The sequence below is a fragment of the Strigops habroptila genome, chromosome 16 (assembly GCF_004027225.2).
Source record: "Strigops habroptila isolate Jane chromosome 16, bStrHab1.2.pri, whole genome shotgun sequence".
NCBI lineage: Eukaryota > Metazoa > Chordata > Aves > Psittaciformes > Psittacidae > Strigops > Strigops habroptila.
Genome location: NC_044292.2, coordinates 3,251,203 through 3,271,800, shown reverse-complemented (window position 1 = coordinate 3,271,800; position 20,598 = coordinate 3,251,203). Strand labels below are relative to the sequence as shown.

At 46.3% G+C, this 20,598-nt stretch overlaps 2 protein-coding genes across 7 annotated transcripts in view; both read left to right on the top strand.

The window, feature by feature from the left end:
• AGTRAP (angiotensin II receptor associated protein) overlaps window positions 1–1,293 on the top strand; it is a 9,329-nt gene extending 8,036 nt beyond the window's left edge. For all 3 annotated transcript variants that reach the window (XM_030507650.1, XM_030507647.1, XM_030507648.1), the window contains one exon: window positions 393–1,293. In XM_030507650.1, the coding sequence (XP_030363510.1) occupies window positions 393–499 (107 nt within the window). In that variant the 3' untranslated portion in view covers window positions 500–1,293. The remainder of the gene's footprint in view (window positions 1–392) is intronic.
• On the top strand, window positions 551–20,598 carry C16H1orf167 (chromosome 16 C1orf167 homolog). 4 transcript variants are annotated; one of them, XM_030507645.1, is made up of 21 exons: window positions 5,957–6,495; window positions 6,966–7,749; window positions 8,297–8,340; window positions 8,917–9,136; window positions 9,315–9,487; window positions 9,957–10,054; window positions 10,417–10,603; window positions 11,044–11,225; window positions 11,567–11,753; window positions 11,908–12,130; window positions 12,641–12,822; window positions 12,985–13,078; window positions 13,455–13,597; window positions 14,111–14,322; window positions 15,072–15,216; window positions 17,036–17,303; window positions 17,849–17,957; window positions 18,201–18,432; window positions 18,542–18,677; window positions 19,387–19,497; window positions 20,207–20,598. In XM_030507645.1, the coding sequence occupies exons 2-21, from the start codon at window positions 7,312–7,314 to the stop codon at window positions 20,264–20,266; spliced, it is 3,444 nt and encodes a 1,147-aa protein (XP_030363505.1). In that variant the 5' UTR covers window positions 5,957–6,495; window positions 6,966–7,311; the 3' UTR covers window positions 20,267–20,598. The 4 variants fall into 4 exon arrangements, with proteins under 4 accessions (XP_030363506.1, XP_030363505.1, XP_030363504.1 ...); XM_030507644.1 differs by having other exon boundaries at window positions 5,957–7,749; window positions 10,420–10,603; XM_030507643.1 differs by having other exon boundaries at window positions 5,957–7,749.

The window sequence follows — 20,598 nt, the reverse complement described above, 5'->3', positions numbered from 1 at the left end:
AGCCATGGTTCCTGCTGCTTCTGATTTTCTCTGTTCATTTTCCTACTAGATCTCATAAACTTGATCTTGCTGAAAGATGCTATTGCAGGAGCTTTTTATGCTGCTATGTAGTATTGCAAGTGTTGCTTTCCACACAGCCACGTGGCTACTATGAGAGCAGTTCTCAGGGAATGAAGAGGCATGTTCAAATGCATCTCAGCTCTTTTGCCTTTGTTGGAAGGATGAGTTTTCTCACCTCCGGCCTGTGCAGTGAGGCTTACAGAACACAGGTGCTGGGGAGCTCACAGAGCAGCTCGTGACATGTGCTCCTAAGCTGTTGGTTTATTCTAGAGGATTCTGTTCTTGTGCTTTTGTGTTTTTTCCCAAGCTTGCTCTCTTCCATCTCCACTCAGGTGCCACCTGTGCAGGCCAGGATCGCAGCACCTATGAGCCAATTGATCAGCAGGATGCCCCTCCACAGTGGCCTGACTCAAGCAAGACAGCCCATCATCTGTACTGAGCCCTGCTCCGCAGCAGAGAACAGATGCTTCCCTCACCCAGCCTAGCCTTCTGCTCTTCCCATGTTTGTTCTGAAGGAGCAAGACCTGCTACTGAGCAAACAGCAGAGGATCTGATTTTTCGTTTCTTTTACCTCCCTGAAGGTTAGGCAGATGAGTTCCTGCAGTAAGTCCAGAAGATCTCAGAGGTGTCATGTTAAACACTGTGACTCTTTGTAATCCCACTACTCTCTTTTCCTCCCTTCCCCTAAATCTCTCCTCTGTATGTATGAGTGGATGCACCTTCTGCAGCCTTCCAAGTCTTGTATTGTGCATCCTCTCTATTGTAAGTAATGGAACCACCCAAAATATTCTTGGACAAGCTATCCCTAAAAGGCTTATATCTTTAAAAGCCTTTAAACAATACAGTTTAGCTTGCTTTTATGCAGATAGTTCCTAGGAAACATCTGGAAGTTCCTGAGGGCTGTTTTTGATGGCGTTATTTAAGATTTATGACTGTAACTCCCTATGCTAGCTATGGTGGTTTGTACAAAGCTGGGGTTGGTACAAAATGCTCTTACTGGGCCAGGGAGCTGCTTGTGCTCCCAGCATCTAATCTTTGGTTTTATTCACTGATGCTTTTATGCAAGTTGAATGTTCTTCAGGATACTTAAAATGGCTGTTGAATGTAGGTTATAGATACTCTGTGCCTTGAAATGTCCTTTCGCCTTCAGCTGCCTATCTTAACAGAACTTGAAATGTTACATTTTTCTAAGAAAACTATAAAATGGACACAGTTTTTGTGTGTTACAAAAAATTACACTGGTCACTTATGTCTCATTTGAAAATGTAGGTATTCCTGAGGGTTTGGGACTGTAGCTGGGCAGTCTGGAAGAGTTGTTATGAGGGAAGGTCTATGGGGCTTTGACGGCTTTTAGTTTAAGCTTTACTTGGACAAGTAGACGGTACTGCTTGTAAATATGTAGGTGGGAAGGTGGGCTAGTAAAATGAAGATTGGGGAAGGAAAAGATGGCTTTACTTACACTGCAGTGGTGAACTTCATGGGGTGTGACAAACTATAAACACTCTAATCTTATGCACAGTAAATCTGCTCTGCTGTGGCCTTCAGGTAAAATAAAAGAAGTTCAACAGGAGACTTTTTCAGAAGAAAAAAGGTATGTCAGCTTTGGCATAATGAAAATACTAGTGCTAGGAAGATCTATGTTTTTCTAAAGCAGGTTCATTTTCCAGGTTTACATCTGGTATTCTACAGTCACATTTCTCTTGACAAGACCTGCTGCTGCACTGATTCTTCAGTGACCAAGAGACCTGTTAACTTTGCTTTAACTTCTGGAACTATGCCATTTGTATTTTTAAAACTAAGCAATTTTCTCCCAGGTTTGATCACTTTAAACATAAGCAGATGCTTCCTCTGCTATGCTGCACAAGCACTATAATGACCTGCTGCTGTACATGGACCACCAGCATTTATGCTTGGACTAAGGACATGGTAAATGCCATAAAAATGTGATAGCCTGGTTTACTGTCCCCAGGTGACTGTTGTGCATTCATTTTGCAGGCTGCCATGCAACAGAGCAAAGGAAAAGGAATTGGTCTATTCTTGTGATCAGATGGGGAAGAAAGAACAGGGAGGCAGACCTTTATGTTCATGTGTTTTTCAGCTCTTCAGAACTGTACAGTGACAGCATAGATCCCTGAACAACACACTAAACCACCCAGTTTCTTTGTTCCCTAGACCCATGAAGGCCAGACTGAAAACAACTGTTTTAAATGCAATGGGTTTTGGGTATTTGCACAGATAGTTACTTGTATAGAGCATATTTTATATATATATATATGTATATTCTATAGAGTTGCAGCTAGTGAGGCCTTCCCAGCCATTCTCCACTGCAAAATGCCTGTCAGGCTGACCTGCTGTGTGCTTTTTTGTGGAGGATTTGGCACATCTGGTTGCTCAAGGAAGCAGAGCAAGGCAGGAGTTATGTTAGACTCAAAGATACCTATTTTGGGAAGCACATCAGAAAGGTGATGATAAAAATGAAGCCCCTCTCCTGACTTATGTGAAGGAGGGATTTTGTTTCAGCAGTGCTTACAACAAACACCAACGCGCTCTTGGATCAATACCTGGATTAGCCGGGCGTGTGAGGGATTCATGGAGCCTGTGGTGCCGGAGCACAGCCTCGCTGGTCCCGGCAGCCTGGCTTCACCGCAGGGCTCCTCACCCAGACGTGCAGCAGGCGCCATACTCTGCTCAGGTCATTTTCCTTTGGTTTCTTAAATCCTCACGTCCTGACGTGCCCGGGTTTCACGGCAGTGAGCCGGCAGCTCTCCACGTTGACCACGACCTGCCTGGGACACACTCGTCCCCTCAGCGGGGCCGGCGAGCCCCGCTCTCCTGAGGCGCTGCCCCCCGGCGGGTGGGGTGGTTGTGGCCGGTCCCTCCCTGCCGGGCCCCGCCTCGCCTGTGCCGCTCTCAGGACGCAGCTTTAATGAGCCATGGTCGAGAGCGGCTTTCCCGGCGCCATCTGCAGCCCCGGTGACCGGCGGCGTTGCTAATCGCGGGGGATAAGCTGCTTACAGCGACCCAGCTGGAGCGCGCTCGCTGCCGGGCTTTGGGCATTGAAGGGGGACAAAGGTGCGGGTTTGTCCCCGCGGAGGTGTGGGCACAAAGAGGTGCGTGTCCTGTCCCTAAGGCTCTGGCGAGGCCCGGCAGCATGTCCGGCGATCAGAGTGAGTAAGTGTCCATGAGGAGAGGTGTGAGTGTGCCCATGGAGGGTTGAGAGCCATCGGGAATGCTGAGCAGGGCCTGGGGTGTTCACCTCAAATGGGTCTGCGGGTGATGGCTCTCCCGCTCCCACCACAGCTCCCACCACCACATCCCAGCACAGCAGCTGGTTCCTGGCTGGTACTGGAGCAGTAATTGCCCTCTCTCTGGTGGAGGGAAGACCTCTTATGTGTGCTTGTTGAGTGGCAATGGGAGGCTCATGTGATGGCAGCGATGGTTTGGTCTGTAAGACTGAGCAGTGGGGGAAAAGCCTTGTTTCTAAGGCATGTGAAACATGTTCTTGTGCCGGTCACCAGTCCCAACTTCCAGTGTGAGATAGATCTGCAGGGGTGGGAAAAATGAGCATCGTCTGTGCAGTGCTTATGTTTTTATTACGAGTCTGTCATTGTTACTCTAATACTAAAACAGCATTCGCTTAAAAGAGCTTGACTTATTGTTCATGAGCCGTGCCATTCCTTTTGCTTATAACAACAGAAGTACATTGATAAGCTTAATTTTTGTTTGCTTAATTGGATTTGTTTCAGGTTTTAATGTTTTACTGTCTTGATGCAAAGTGTATATAGCAAGCGTGTGTTAAAATGTTTTAGCTGGAAACATAAAAGCTCATATGAAAGCCACTGGTCATGGATTTTGTAGTTCGCAAGATCTGCAGCTTGCCTTAAGTATCCCTTTTGGCCTTGGAAGAAGTTTTAAAAAAAGCACTTCATAAAATCTTGTTCCCTTTTGAGTAAGACTAATTACTGCTTAAAAGTGATTATACTAAAGTCCTGAATGGCAATTTTGAGAAGGCAGACAAAGATGGTTTTTAAAGGATGCTATCTCTTCCCGATCTCAATGAGACTGAAATGAGGAATGAGTAAGGTGAAGAACACCAGCTAAAATAATCATGGCCATGTGTTGAGAGCCTGGTACCTGGCAGAACAAACTGCAACGGAGAACTAAAAAAAAAATGGCATGAACTATCAAGAAAATAGATTATGTTTAGGTTCTTGAGCATGAAGTAGTCCAGCGCCAGGTTCCAGGTGTTCGTGGAGCTAAACAGTACTCATAAACATGATGGTTTCATGTCTTTTGTAATTCAAATCCTTTATAATACCCTTTTGTGATACTTTGCTAGTTGGCTGGACATTTCTGGGATGCAAGGAATGCTTCTAGGAAACACCAGTCTGCTGCATTTTGTGGTTATACTTCATGCAGTGATAGGCACCCTAAAGAAGGCAGCTGTGGTTTGTCTGTTCACTCTGTAGTTGTCAACTTCTGCTTGTCTGGAAAAAATAATGGGATCTTTCCATTCATGGTACACTTGGTGAGGTATGAAAGGCAGTAATGGCAGTTCCGAAGGATAATTGCAACTGCATGACTATCTCCTGTTGCTTTAGTAATTGAATTTACTCCCCAGTTTGGGATGATTACTGAAAAGAGTTTGCATATGAGGACAAGTGGGCTGTTTGCAATGGATGACTGAGGCTTAGATGCTTTTTTGGAAGAGAATGAGATAAACGTAGTTTGGAAACAGAGTGCATTTTGACAGGAGCCTTTCTGGTATTTGAGTGTGTTTGAAAAAGACAATGGGCATTGATTTCATAGGCTGTGCTGTCTTTTCAGATTGACTAGGGCTTTTTGAAGATGATAGAGGTGTGTGTGTCTTTTCACAATACCATTTTCGTCCTTTTAAAAGGGAGTGGAAAAGAATGGTGCTTTGAATGACAGAGTGATTGACAACTTGCTTTTAAAATTTGAGGGAATGAAAGTATAGTCCCCTTAAATTGCACTTACCTGTTAGCAGCAACTTAAGAATCTGTGCTCAGCATGAGTGTTATATGTATAATCATCTACCTTAGTGGCTAGATTGCAAATTAGGCCTTCCATCTGTGCTGTAACTCTTCCAGGTTAGGAGACAACGTAGATTCTCTGGATGTGTGGACAGAAGAAACTGGCCTGTGTAGCTTTGAAGCTTTGCAGGGCTGTAGCATGATACATGAAAAAATTTACACTTGTTAAGCAGTTAAATGGAACCTTAAGTCAAGGCACTACCTTTTCTATCAGCCCTGGAGAAAATATGAGTATGGAAGAGATGTGAGCTGGATTTCCAATCAATGAAGAGGGTAGGCATTGTACTCCAGCACCATGTTGCTCTGACTTAGAATCATAGAATAGTTGGGGTTGGAAAGGACCTTAAGATCATCTAGTTCCAACCCCTCCTGCCATGGGAGGACTTCTGTAAACATATTTTCTTTTAGACCTGTTCTTGTTTGGTGTCATGTAGATCTAGTTAGATATAAAGCATTCTGGAAAAGCAGCTACAGTCTACCTTGTCTTCGCAGCAGCATAATTCAGCCTTACTAACAAGAAGTTCTTTTTGAGGGTGCAGGTGCATGTGTAATGCTGGAAGTCTTTGTTTTCCAGGTTGTCTGTTGCAGACTGTGTCTGTTCCCTGCAGGCATTCCTGCTCTACTAGACATGAGTATCTGCTGAGAAACAGGAAGCCAGTAGGGTCCATAATACTTTTAGGATTAAGGCTGGTGGATTGGAGACAAGAAATTAATAAGGAACGTACCCAAAGCCTTTGGCAAGCTAGGCAAGATGTGATAAGAAATATATGTGCTTCTTTCTTTATATTTCTTCTTATTTTTCTTCAGAGCAAAGCAGCATTCAGAAGAACGTGGCTGTTGATCTGTATTTGGGCGCTGCAATTTGAATAGGCATTTCTCATCACTGGCTTGCTGCTGCTGCAGTCAGCGTAACTCCCAGTCAGACAGCAGAACTGTGTACTGCACCTCTGTCAGCTGGGAAGAGAGATCCCAGTCTGAGACAGACTAATCTCTCCTGCCCTTCTCAGCCACTCCAGGACACTCCAGACAGTTCTCCATTTCCTGTTTTCTGAAGCAGAATAATCTGTGCCCTAGGCTGCAGCAGCACAGCTCTAAATGTGTGGCTCATAGGGTTCCCCATCTTGCTTTGTGAGTGCTCCCAGCTGTGAATCTCCTCAGACAGTCACATCTTGAGGCTTATAGTTTAGAAGGGAGAAGGAGTGAGAGTATTGACTTACCTCAACAACACCATCAGAAAGCAAAGGCAGCTGGCAGCTGCTCCATACACACTGCTCACCATCACCGTTTAGAAAGTAGGAACAAGAATAGTGACTGTCCAGTGGAAAATCAACAGCATCAGCCTCCTGCTGCTTCTTGTATGGATCCTGTGGACCCTTCACTGGTCAGTGCACATTTATCATCTCGTACTGTAGATTCCCCTCTTAGGCAGGAATTACTGGTGTGTCCTGCCTCAAGGAGCTCAAGTGAAAGTGTGAATGCTTGTTGTAGTTCAGCCCTGACCTTGGGGGAGCTCGAGCCATCTAGTGTGGAGTCCCTTCAGACTCTTTTGGAGTCCTCACAGATTTCTGCTAGCTTGTACTGTGCAATCCAGAGGCTTAAGCAAGAAAGTGCTTTGATGGGGATATGGGGCTCCCTTCCCCTGGAGCCCCGGTCTTCTCCAGTCAGTGACAGTTTGTGCTTTGCTCCTGGTGATTCAGCTCCTAGTATCCTGAGTGCAGGAGAACTAGCTGGAGTAAAGACTAGTGCCACTCAGGCAAGATTAAAATGGGGTGCCCCATTTGCTAAAGACTGGAGCCTTAGTGCAGTGACAAGGGACTTCAGTCGTGCAGTACCTGTCTCTGTCTTTCACAGATATGAATGCATTGACTCAAACACATGGAGGACCAACATTTCAGGTGACATCCAGCCAGAAACCCTCACTTCTGGGGTGGGCTCTGGAGGGCTAGTGGATACAGCAGCACATTCCTCCTACAATTTCTCCCCTTATTTCAGATGCCAGTCCCAGGGAAAGCCAACTCTGGAAACTGGTAGTCGTTATGTTCACACGAAAAGTCATTCCCCTGAAAAGGTTCTTAAAGGAAAAGAGACATCTAATGGGGCGTCCTCATGTGCTGTATCTTGGAGGAAAGACCTTCCAGCCAGTCTCTATCCAGAGGGTCTGCAGGTGTCACTGGAGACGGATTCGGGGGGAGCTCAGATGAACGTTGGTGTAGCAATGTATGGAACTCCAAGAGAAGTGTGTGTGAGAGTCACTCCTGGAGAGGTTAGACCAGTCCAGCAGCTTGGTACTAAATCTGCAGAAGTCAACAACTCCGAACCTCATTTTAAGTCCAGCAAAGAGTCAGAAGAGGTGTGTGACTCTGGATCACAAGCAGCCAGAATGGCTGTGGTGAGCAGCAGCCAGTCCAGCCCTTCCGTTACTCAGGTTGAAGGCAGCTTTGGTGAATATTCTGACATAGATTGTAGGAATGTGAGCAGAGAAAGGAGAAACAAATGCTCTCACCAAAGGAGCTGGAGGAATTGGGAAGCTGATGCCAATCTCGACTGGTCTGAAGAACCTTCTGTGGAGAGGAGTGCCAAAGAACCAGAGTGCTGTGAAGAAGGGAGCCAGACACAGGAAGCTGCGTCCAGAGAGGTGAGAGTGTACTCAAGTGTGTAGTAGTAGCAACCCTGTTCACAGATACTACTTGTGCTTGTTTCTGCTTCTTGCTAGAGGTGCAGAGTTGAGGTGCAACAGTGATGGGATGCTTCTCCTACAGTTTTCTCTGGCACTGAACGGCTGGAATCTCCTCTCCTATGGTCCTACTCCATCTCAACATATGCATCTTTGTCTCACATGCTTCTTCCTAAAGACCAGCTTAACTTAGTTGTTCTTGAGAATGTAAACACGTGTTTATATTCTCTAGATCTAGGCGCAGAGGGAAAGCATTAAACTGGTTTTTACTCTGTGTGTAGTTGCATGGCCCTGAGATTCAGTTTTGTTGTGCCTTTCCATGTCTGAAATACTTGAGTATTCACGGAACAATGGTGGGGTAATGTCAAAGGCATCTGACATAATACACTACCCTGAGGCAGCACTGTTCTGGTCTCCATCCAAAATGGTTTGATGTGCTGGCAACAAACATTCTTCAACAGAGTAGTATGAATAATCATGTGAGTTACTGTCTTTTGTCTGTTTGCAGATCTCGGAGAACAGCTTCTGGTCATTGAAGGTGAATGAGCAAAGGTAAAAAGACTCTGTGTTTCTGTGTGAGTGTGCTGGTAGTTAACAGGGGAGGAAAACTGCTGGGAAGTGGCCAAGGAGCCATGCTCCTGGGAACATTTGGGTTTAGGACTTAACCTCCGTTATTCTGCCATGGCTGGCTCCAGGGCTGCATTCGTTTCTTTTCAAAGGGTTATTATCTAGAATGGAATATGCTCTAAAAAATAATCTCTCTACCTTTTAAATTCTAGGTTCTAAATTCAACCTTGGTTGTTGCTAGCAAAGAAAAATGCTACTTGTATGCTACTTCTCAGTGCAGCAAATTGCAGCATGCTCACTGCATAGTTAAAGAAGATTAAGAACTGGGTTTATCCACGAGATGGGATTCAAATCTGTGACCTGTGTATATGTGTGAGATTGCTGCCAATTTAGCAACAGCGGTACTGTAATCTGGTGTGAAGCTGCTGGGTTTTCACTCTTTAGAGAGAATGATTTGAAATACCTCTTTGCAGTTTGATGGCTGAACTCTGATTGCCACCTCCTGGCTGTGTTTGACTTTCGTTTCTATTAACTGGAGTTCACTTCTATTTTCTCTTTAAGTTTCCAGCACTTATGTGACAGACAGATGCTAGCTGGGTGTTTCCAAGCCTGGAGAAGACATGTCCTCTGGAAAAGGGCTGCAGCCAGGCAGCTTTACAGACAGCAATTGCTTCGGAAGGGCCTTGGTGCTTTGCAGAGGGCTGTGCACCAGAGGAGGATGCAGCTAGAGGTGGCCCAGCAGAGACATGCCTCAGCTCTGCTAGCTGTCAGCTTCCACAGGGTGAGGATGGGTTAGGGACAGTAGAGGCGGTGCCATGAGTTTTCTGTTGTGCAGTCGGAGAGGGCAGAAATCCTATTTGGGTAGGGAGGAGGAAGGGGGTTATCCTGTGTGAAATTCAGTCATGTGGACCCTGACACTCTGCCTGCAGTTTGTTCTAATCATGTGGTTTCTCCTTCAGTGGAAGGAAGCTGTGGCAAAAGAGAGCAAGAAGCAAGCTCCGCAGCCTGAGCTGTATTCTACCCACAGTTCATCAGTGGGGGGTTTTGGAGTAGGAAGATTAGCAACTATGACAACCTCAGCTCAGCACCAGCTTACAGAAGGATACTCAAAGGAAGCTGAGCAGGCTTGTAGGTAAGCTGAGAGCATTCTCTTTGTGTTGTCTTGGACAAGTGGAGGTTTACAAACACAGGGAGAATCTTTTCTTATGTGGTGGCAAACTTGTTTCCAGGTCCTTGGATGTATTTGCTACAGATAAGCACTGCAAGAATTAGTAACTTAGCTTTAAGAACGAAACGATCCTATTGCAGAGCTTCCATGCACTAGTGTTTTCTGTCTGATTTGAGTGTCTGACAGAAAAACTCCTCTACTGTTTCTTGAGTACAGGCATAAATGAAGTTGGAGTGAGGCAATACTACAGTCTATAGCAGGACAGTAGAGGTGTCAAAAGAAAAACCTTTTGTTGTGCCTTCTGATTCCGAAGGCAGAAGAGCAAGTCCAGACAAAAAGAGAAAGCTACCCAAGGAGAAGGAAGGAGCTGGGTTCTGTTCTGTGAGTGTCTCTTTGGACAGATGGATTTTGAAGCATCTTGTGACTCTTTCAGGGTGGAAGGAAAACTGTGGACACAACTTCATCATAGGCAGAGAGGAGATGAGTTCTGCTTGAGAGCTCAGGCAATCAGAGATATGAGACGACTAGCTGGTAAGCACACATTCCATAGCCTTGGAACAGCTTGGAGGTAATCACTGTTTCACCATCTTTTTTGATTTGTGGCTGGTTGTTGCTTTGACCTGACTTCAGAACCTCATCCTGCAAACAGCAGGGCCAGTATCTGTGATGGTGTGGGATGGACCACTCCCCATATCGTACACCTTTTGCCTTCTTCCTTGGATCAGTTCAGCTATTGATGCTGTTGCTGCAGCAGTGTGAGCTGTCTCCCTTAACTGCCCTTTCTCAGACAGCTGGAGTTCAGCCACGGGATGTTTGCTGTGTGACACTAAGTTGTTTGAAGTCCTTCTAAGTTATCTTTCTTCCTGTCAATCTCTTCCTGCCCTGTAACACAGCAGCTTTCAGACTGTGGCGCCTGCAGAAGGAGCTGCTGAGCAAAGAGGAAGCCAGGCTTTTGGAAGCCCGTGCTCTGCTAGAAAAAAAGCAGCTACGAAATGTCTTCTGGGTGTGGCATTCCCGATGCTTGGAAAAGGAACAGATTTTAGCACTGACAACTCGGATCCAAAGAAATTTGGTCTCCTGGTAAGTTGATGAGGTTTATTTTTCATGTGAAAAGTTTTTCACTGTGAAAGTCCAAGGAGTGTCAGAGCCAAGCAAGACAGTGTCGTGTCTGTCCTACTGTAAAGGCATCTATTCTTTTGTTTTAGGAGTTAATAAAGATGAAAGTAGGGATAGAAACAGGAAAATGAACTACTGTGGCCAGAGACGTTATGACTTGCCCTCCCGTGCACTGCCAAAGCTTTTTGGTCCTGACCTTTCATGTCCTGAAAGACCAAACCCAACAACACCCACTGTGCTGCTGTTTTCTGAGCATGACAGTGGCTTTTTAATGAAATAAACTAATGGAACCTCAGAAGATGACAGCTTCTGTCTGTCATTCCTGAACTAAATCCAGTCTCAGGAGGAGACACAAGTTTGTACACGTGTTTTTCCATGTGCTTTTATTTTCCCTTGGTATCCAGGTGCTTCTATGCATGGAAGGAGACTGTTGAGCAGAAAGCACTTTACAGGTGCAACCTGGCCCATCTCAGAGCAGTATCACTGAGGAAATACTTCCAGCAGTGGGTTCAGAGGCTGCAGGTCAGAGAAGGTGATAAGCAGGCAATGGCAAACTTCCTCATCCTTCAATGGAGACAGCATTATGGTGAGCAGCTTGGATTCCTTTGCAGAATCTAAGAGTTGGAGGTGCTTAGGCTCCTTCCTTCTCTTCTTGTATGTGAAAACCAGCCAAAAACAGCCACATAAAAGAGAGGCTCAGATGATACATGGTATTAGCAAACTAGAGTGGGCATGGGACTAGTTGCTCTGGATGTGTTCTGAATGTGTAGTGAAGCTACAGGGATATTTGTTGTGCTGCTTTGTAAATGTAGCAGAAAGTCTTAAACCTTGCTGAAAAGAAGCAGCTTGAAGGCTGGGCTGGACTGAATTTCTCAGGAATGCCTTCTGACAAATGTTGTCTCTTGTCACTTTCTGTAACTGGTTAAGGACCAGTTATAAGCTCAGTAGCTGACAAGACTGTGACAAAGAGGGATGAAGATCAGCCACTGTGGACTGTAGAGAGATGGTTTCCAGAGAAAGCAGGCTACTCTCTTGATGACTTCTGCCAAAAGGTGAAGCTCCAGAGAGTCTATCTGCTGTGGAAAGCAAGGCTGTGCGAGCATCACAGAGCCGAGTGAGTGAAGAACATCCAGTTCCTGGCACCCTGCCCTCATTAGTAGTGTCCATTTGACTTCCTGGTACCATCTGTCATCCATCATGTCTGCGCTAGTGTCCCCCTCTGGTATCCCTTTTTAGTCACACAGCTGTCTCAATATGTTCTGTCTCAGTTCTTTCTCTCAGGCTTTGGAGCAATGTAGACTCCAGAAAGCTCTGAAACTGTGGCACCAAAAGTGTCTCATGCTGAAGACAATTGAGCAAAGTCCTAAGCATTTTCACACGACTGTCTATGAAGAACCTCTCACTGTGCTGTTTTCTGAAGACCTCTCAACATCATCTGGCTTTGACAGCAGTGCTTCAGCTACTCTGGCCTCCCAAAGCTCACTGGAAAAGGTGGGGAGGTCTGGGGATTTTTGGGGGGAAAATTTCTGCTTCAACATGATGTTGTCATCAGCAAACTGTGCTTAGTATTTAGGCTTGAAGAGCACTGAGCCTGGGGTCCTCGAGTTCTAAGGCAATCAAATGGTAAAGTCACTTCTGCCTGTGGCCTTCCTGGTTCATTATTTAGTGGTGTGGGGAGGTGCTGAGCTAGTGAGGTTCTCTTGTGCACTTGCTGTTGTTTGTAGCTGCAAGGTAGAAAGAGTGAGGTACAAAAGAGCCTCATCACTGAGAAAGGGCATATGCCCATTTCCCCTTTTCTCAGTATAGACATAACTTTTCCATCACTTACGTGTTTGCACTCCAGAGCTGTACTTGCTAGCCTGCAGTTCCTTTGGATGCATCCTGGATTTCCCTGAATCCTTGCCAAAAAAAGGAGTAAATGGCATGGTTGTAACTGTTAACGGACGGATTCCACTGTGAGGATGCTTACCTCACAGTATGTTCTTCCCTCCATACCTGCAGGAATACAGCTTTAGTGACAGCAGCCAGCAGGGTTTCTCCTCTGTTCTGACTGCTGAGGATGTCACACACATGCCCTATTACAGTTCTTTTCCGCAACCACACCAGTGTGCAGAGCTGCCAGCTGAACTGGGTGGGGAGCGGTGCTTGCAGGCCTCCTTTCCTCCGTGGAGTACTGGATCTGGGTGAGTTGGAGATTAGTTCCTTGGGATGCTGGTAAAAGAGGTCCCTTGTTTGGTCTGGCTGAATTCTTTCCTTTTGGATAGTACCTCACATCACTTCACACATCCTTTTGGATGCTTTATCCTCTTCTTTCTTTCCCTTTTCCCCTGTCTCTTGTCTTGCAGAAGAAATTGGTTTGCAGGAGGTCAGTTCCAGTCTTTGCCACTGCAGAGTCCAGATAATAATGTCCAGCTTCGAAACAGTCCTACGTGGGAAGAGGTGAGGCTGAAAAGTGGTGTGATGCATGTGAATGTGCAAGTGTTTTCTGCAGAGCCCCATTTAGCAAAGAGCCTTTGGGTTTCAATATCAGCACATGGAAGGTCTCACTGCTGTTCTGTATTTGTTCTTCTCTCTCAGACAGAAGGTTTGGGAGATTGAGGCATTTCTCAGGGTAGCTCTTCCCTACCGTTTGCCAGCTGAGTTGGGGATCTGCCAGGTGTCAAGGATTTAAAAGGGATGTGCTAGTCAATCATGTTAGCAACAGGGAGTTAGGCAATCATAGAAGCCACAGCCACAAGGGGAAGGGGCTGAGCTGCATGGAATAACTGTATTATACCAGCAGTTCAAGGCCCTTTTTTACTTTTCTGGGTGACAGGACTGCAGTTCTGACAAGGAGGTGAAGAGTTGCTGCCACCAAGCAGAGAGATGCTTCTTGCAGAGGTACTTCATTGTCTGGTCAGCTCGGACTCAGCAACTGGTGAAGGCCCAGCAGCACTGCAGGCTCATTCAGCTGTCTCGGTAGATATTGTGCTTTCCAGAAGTTGCCTAAAATTGTCTGTTTTGAGAGCTCTACATCTGCTTTTTAAAAAATTCTTCCTCCAGCTATCATCTTCTTCTGTCTTCAGTGAGAGTTTTGCAGCCCATTATTGTGGGTTTTTCCTGCTTCAAAATTACTATATCTGAACACAATCATTTCTGGTTTGATGGGATGCCTCATGAATTAGAGCAAGCCCAGCGCTGCTGATAAAAAGCCCTTGTAACTTCCTATCCACTGAACTGGCCTTGCTCTCTACTCATTTGGAAGTTGAAGAGCACAACAGGCTTGGCACAGCCACGACAGAACACCTTACTCCCAACAACTTGCCCTGTTCATTGTTTCCCCTCACATTTAATGGGGAAAGGATGTTACTAGATCAGGTGTATTTCCTAAACTGCCTCATGTGTATGTTTGTTGTTAAAATTTCAGTTACAAGGCTGTGAATCTGTGTGAGTTGTTCCTACATTTGATACAATGACCTTTGTCTTTCTCAGAGCCTTTCTCAGCTGGCACCACTGGGCCATGGAAAATAAGAATCGAAAAGCAGCAGCAGCAGCTCTAAAACATGAAGTTCATTGCTGCCAGATGGCTTTCGGCCTCTGGAAGAAGAGACTGGCCCAGAAAGTGGAGGCTGACCGGAGATTCAGGTGTCACATTCACCAGATGACTGCTGATGCTCTGTGGCGTTGGCGTTCCCGCTGGCAAAGTGAGTTAACCAGCAGCACGTGTCTGTGGGAGAGGGATGCTGTGGGAATGGTTGGGATGGAGAAAGTCCTACTTCTGGTTGTAACTCTGCACTACTCCTCTGGAATGGCACATACTAGTTCAGGGGTCAGTAAGTGCCTGTGACACTGTCTTCTTGTAGTTATAAGCAGGACACATGCCCTGCTGTTTTGCAGTGCTTTATGCTAGGGAAGATGCTCCTTTGGCAGCTGATTGGAAAAGGGGTGGATTTTGCTTTACCTGCAGTACCAAAGGAGTGTTCAAGCAGTGTATTTTAGCAACTGAGGCATTAAATGTAGTTCAGATGCAGCATTCTGAGCCTGAACACGTCTCCTCAGACCCAACAGTTGGGCTTTGTTTCAGCGGGAGCAGGGTGTATCTTTTTAGGCTGTTCAACAGTCCTAATCCTGTCCATTAAGGGGTTTCTTGTACTTTCAGTGCTAAGTAATGACACCGTAAGTACTACACTGTGAGTACTTACATGCAGGGAAGGAACACTCCCAATTTTTGATGGAAAACTGCCTTGCAGATGAGAGTGGAAGTGATTTGTTATCCCTTGCTTGGGGAAGGACAGGCTAAAAGAAGAGGGTCTGACTGCATTGCAGAAAAAATCCCCCTATAAATTGAAAAGTCTCTTCAAAGAGAAAAGCCTGGTTCCATTTGGTATTTGCTCTTTGTGATGGAAAGAAAACCATTGGGCTCAGCTCAGCAAGCTCATGTGTTCTCTTGCAGGGAAGTGTGCTGTGAGAGAGCTGCAGCAGCAATGGACTCAGCACAGCTGTCAGGAGAGGAAGAGGTTGGTCCTGCAGACATGGTATTGCCAAATGAGAAAGCAGAAATATGCTGCTTTATTCTGGGAACGTCTTCTCCTGCACAGGTTTGTTTCCTGCCCTTAAAGCACTACTGAGGGAAGCTTTTGAGTGAACAGCTGTTTATATAGCAGAGAATCCAGTGTATTCAAACCAGAGCTTGTGTTAGTTACAATATAGGTGAAGCTGTCATATGTTTTGGAGACTTATGTTACGGTGCAGATCCTGAAAACATGGGAATTTAATCTGAAGAGCAAGGTGTCTGCTGCCCATCATGAAGAACATCTTTTCTCTCTTAGCTGCTGTTCAGTAGTTCTCTTAGTGAAATGCATTTTGTGTGTGGTTTATGTTGTGTGAGGCTACTCTCTGCCTGAAACACAGCGAAGTGTCCAGTTGCAGTGGACCAGGAATTGTTCAGGTGGTTTTCTTTGGGATAATTTAGGAGCATAAGAATGGATAAGATTCTTTTTGCCAAGGATTAATTTAAGGCACGAAAAGTGCAGGTTTAGCCCTAGCAGATTTTCTTTTGAATTGCAGGTTTAAGCTGAGAGGAGACAAAGATCTGGTGAGGAAAGAGCAACTAAAATCCCAGTAAAACCTTAGTGGCTGTGATGCTTAGAGTCTGCACTCACCCCACCCAACTGCATTTTCTTCTGCAAATCAATCCGTGAGGTGGCACCCTAGCGGGAAGTATGTTTGAGAGGAGTCCTTAATGTCCCTCCTTCCTGTAGAGTGTGTCTCCACCATTAATCTTCCTCCTTTGATGAGGGAGCGCTTCTAATTTCTCACCTGGATGTGGTACAGCCTGAGCCCTGTCTCTTCTGAGGGGGGCATTTTTCATGCTAGGATAACCTGCAATAGATTCTCTTGATCTTCAGCGAAGCCTGCCAGGCAGAGGATATTTACACCTCTGCCCTATGGTGCAGTGGGATGATTTGCATAATGAAAGTCCAAGTGGAACAAGGAACCAAAAGGATAAGCCAGGAGTTTAAAGCAGATTGGCTTCTGGGGTTGCAGAGGAAGACTGCATCAGACTCAAAGATACAGAGGGATTATTGTGGGTGCAGAATTATAATGCAGTTAATAGTAACTCCTGTAGACACTGATAGTTTTGGAATAAAATTGTCTCCATAAAGATTCTGGTTGTACGTCCCATGTATGCAGGTTTGTGAAAGCCAAGAAAAAACTTAAAATCTGAATCTTGATAACAAGCTGCTGTCTTAAAGGCAGCCTGGTTCTGCATTTAAGGCTTAAGGAGTCTGCTGGGTTCCATGCTGAAGGAGATTTTAGCAGTTTTATTCTCGTCCCATAAGAAAAAACGTCTTCCTCAGGCATCATCCTAAAGGTCAGCTGCTGGCACAGGTTAAAATGGAAGACTGACCTAATTCCTTTCTTTTTTTGACGGATCCACTACATGTAGTGGCAGAGCAGCCTGTTTTGTAGGCAAAACAAAAACATAGTATAACATTGCATTCAGTTGGCAGAGGCCTTTGAAGAGGAGGAAATGCTGAAATGGCCAGAAGGAAACAGCCAGACTCCTGGGCTTTGAGGAGTTGAGAGGTAACAGTGCTGGGAATCTGAAGTAGAATGAGAGCAAGTTTCTAGCAGAAAGAAACTATAGTTGAGGAGTCCGAACTTACACCTCCTGAGGACAAGGCACTGGGAAAAATAAGTAACATGGAGAAAGATACATAAATGTTGATTGCAGAAGGAATAATAGGAACAGACCTTTCCTTGTTGAATGTTCTTTTGCTTGCTTTTACCACTTACATGTGACACTGCAGGGTGGGGAGAGAAGGTGGAATTTGGTCTATAGCCTGTTTGGTGCTGACATGGAAATATAACTTCAGGCATCTGCCACTTTTCTGTGCTTGTATTGTTTTTCAGATGCCTGTTCGCCTGGGTCCATGTCACTGCTTGTAGATTGAGGCAGCACGAAGCCCTCTCTTGTTTTAGAAGGGTCAGAGAGCACCGTGTCCTGGCTGTCAGCTTTACTGAATGGAGGGTGAAATTCTTGAGAGCTGAACAGCGAGTGCTGGGACAGAGAAACCACAAGTGGCAGGAACCCTCTCAGGGCAAAGCCTGTCACCGCTGGCGACTAGCCTCGAGAGGACGGCAAGCCCTGCGCCTAGGATCTGTGGCTACAGTAAAACAAGTAAGAAAAGATGAAGGTCCCTATGAGACAGATGTTCTTAACTGCCTGTTCTTTCAGTGAGTCACTAGGCACTGAGATAGAGTGACAGGGTTGACCCATGGTGACTGCTTAGGCCCTGCCTTGCAACTCTTCACAGACTGTGCAAGCAACTTCATCACCATAATCTGGCACTGATTACAGCCACCATCTGGAGCACAGCAATAAAGAATGAGGACATTTTGACCACAGAGACAAGAACACTCCTTCGTCTCTGCTCAAAGATGAGATGGGATAATCACTATCCCTGCAGAGCAGAGCGATCTCTCAGAGTTGCAGCTTCTTTCAAAGGACTCACAGCTAGCAAACCACAAAGAGGTCGATTGACTTGGAAGGGCTGAGTCAGTCCTGCTGGGATCTCATCTGTGCAGTTTCCAGCCTGGGGTCTAGCATTAAATGACCTGCAGGGATATGAACATAAATGTATCTCTAAGGCTAGTTTGTGTGTGTGTGCTGTCTGTGTGCGTTGTGTTTAGCCTTGGCTGCAGCTGTGTTCTTTCTGTTTGCAGGCCTGCAACTACTGGACAAAAGCAGCTGCCTTTTCCCAGTGCTCACGGCAGTGCAGTACCCTGATAGGTGCTAGGAAGAGCAGGAAGATGTCTCTGTCTTGGTCCATGAGTAAGAAGATGCCCCCTCCTCTCTTCCTTTCATGGGGCCATGTGGGGAGTGTGAGTGAAGAGGGGAGTGTTTGCCAGCCAGATGACTGGGATTGCTCTGTGGAGTATGTGCTCATTGCAGTCAAACTGGCTGTGGGTGGCTACTGTGTTCAGGAGCCAAAGGACCAAGGGCTCATGGCAGCGCTGATCAGTCCCTCTCTGTCTCTGAGGTTAGCTCCTCTATGATTCCTCTTTTCTTTCCTAGAAAGCAGAAGAGACAGGGAAAAGGGTTCAGCACCAGCTGCCCCTCTTGGGCTTTTTCCCAGTGCCATTCGCCGCTGGCTGGTGATGTACAGAAACCAGAACAGAGCTGAAAGGCTGCTGGTCCCTCACCTGGTAGAGAGACCTGGCGTGGTAGGACCCTCTCCTACACTTGCAAGGATCCAGGAGAACAAAGCAGAGGTGGACTTAGAGAAGTGGAATGAGAAGTGGCTTGGGTAAGGGGAGTGGAGGGCTCTGGGCTCCCTCTTGTTGCTGCCATCAGGCAAGGACTCCCTTTGTAGGGCAGTTGGGCTCATAAAGCTTATTTTCCCCTTGTGCCTATAGGAGGAAGTATCTGAGGTGGTGGCATCACACGATGGTGCTTCGCCGGTGGCAGCATGACAGGAGACTGCGCTGTCTGGCAAGGGGATGGCACCAGTGGAAAGAAGCCAGCAGGGTGGTGGTATTGGCTCAAGTGTTGGTGAGTGGTTCTGCTACCAGAGTGGCAGTGATGGGTGTTACTGGGCAAGCCTGTGCTGCCTGCAGCCTCGCATACATCCTGGGAGATGAGGCCTGAGGATTTAACAAGTACCAGTGAACATCAGAAATCCTGTGGCTACTTTTTCTGTCTTTCTCTTTGAAATGCCAGCATGGCAGACTGGCATCTCCACATATTGTGCTTTGCCTCATCTTACAGATGGGAAACTGAGACAGGATGATTTGTATAGATTGTCTGTAGCCTGAGCAAAAAGTTCACAGCAAGTAGTATAATCTTTATCCTCATCTGTGTTCCTGATACATCCCTCTAGCGTCCTCAGCCTACTGAGGGCTGTCATTTGGCTTCCCCTTCTGCTCAGGCCCGTGCCGTCTATGGAACAGGCCCATGTTCTGTCGGAATTAGCTGTGTGGGATGTGCTTTGTCCCACCCATGGGACAAGATGATGCACATACAGCAGGCACTGGTGGGGCACTGTCCTTTCCCCAGGGTACTGGGACTTAATAGCCGCAATACTTGCAGGAGGCAGTAGTTCAGCAAGAGCTTTGTTTGTAGTCAGCTTTGTTCTTTAGCAATGCAAAGTCATTCAAGAGGGATCTGGGAAAGCAATTGGAAGCAAGGTGGGACCAGAAGGATGTGAGATAGTTTGCCTGTAGAGCCCAGTTAATCTGTGCACTGCCTCTTTTCGTGGCAGGACGAGCAGCGGCTGATAGAAAAGGTTTGGAGGGTGTGGAGACAACGACATTTGCAAAGCCGTGTGGTGGAGAACTTCCTGGAGGAGGAAGCCAGGAGCCTACTATCTCAGGTAAGCATTTATGACTGCTCTAATTCTGTGGACCTCAGTGGACAAAAAAAGCACCCCAAAGAGACAGCTGGTGCTCCCTCTATCTCGGTGCACTAAGCACTTAGAGGGAAGTTGAATACATCAGGGACTGGGACTTGCCTGCAACAAAGGGAAATAGCTTCCAGCTTTATGTGGGCTCATCTTTGGGTGTTTTTCAAAGCTTTGTGTCAGCAGTCAATCTCCCTGATGTGTGCCCTTTTCCTCACTGTTATCAGAGATGTTAATCCAGTAATCCCCTGCCTCTCAAGAGCCCACTCAGGGAAGAAACACATTCACACTGGTGCAGGAGAACTGTGCTGGCTTGCACCCGGGGACAGGTAAATTGCTATAAATTTGAGTGAGGAGGCAAAGTCTTAGAGCTCAAAAAACCTGTTTGCTCCTCTGCCTGCCTCCCAAAGATCCATGCAGGATTAGGCTCTCTTTTAACGAGATGAGAGCAGACACTGAAATTAAAGGGCAGAGGGGGCATTGGTCTTCCTTTTCTCACATTGATTTGTACTCTGCACTTCACTTACTGGTTACAGGAACATAGGGGAGACAGGAGAGGGCTTTGAGTGAATGGTGAAGCAGTTGGCACAGGCACTGCTAGAGGAAAAGGTGCATGTACTGTGAGGGTGGCTGCAACCCCTCAAGGGTAACCTTAGTATTTGATGTGTCCACTTTATTTAAGGCCTTTGGAAGGTGGCGCCAGCTAACAGCATTCCAGCTCCAGGACAAAGGAGGCTGCTGAATAGTGGGGCCTGCCTGCAGCTGCTGCTCACTTGAGGACACGTGGATGATACAGCTGGCTGTCACAACAAAGAGCTGCTTCTGCACAAGCAAGAAGCCAACGCTGTGCTCACAGGGTAAAAGCAGCACTGCAGGTCAGAAGCATGATAGCCAAAGGACAACCAGGAAGAGATGGTACCTATGAAAGGTCCTTTTTAAAGGACTTAATATCCTACCTCCCTAGAGGCACAAATGGAGAAGTTATTCCCTTTTATTTTGAGGCTGCATTCCCTTCTCCTCCGGACCCTGATTTTGCTGGAGTTGATTAAACGTCAAAAAACACCTTACAGGCTC

Bases quoted from the DNA above. Each gene is read 5' to 3' on its own strand.
- C16H1orf167 (XM_030507643.1), top strand. From the start codon at position 6,472: ATGGATCCTGTGGACCCTTCACTGGTCAGTGCACATTTATCATCTCGT. The intron at 11,754-11,907 runs GTGAGTGAAGAA...GTTCTGTCTCAG, and splicing joins TGCGAGCATCACAGAGCCGA to TTCTTTCTCTCAGGCTTTGG. The intron at 12,823-12,984 runs GTGAGTTGGAGA...CTTGTCTTGCAG, and splicing joins CCGTGGAGTACTGGATCTGG to AAGAAATTGGTTTGCAGGAG.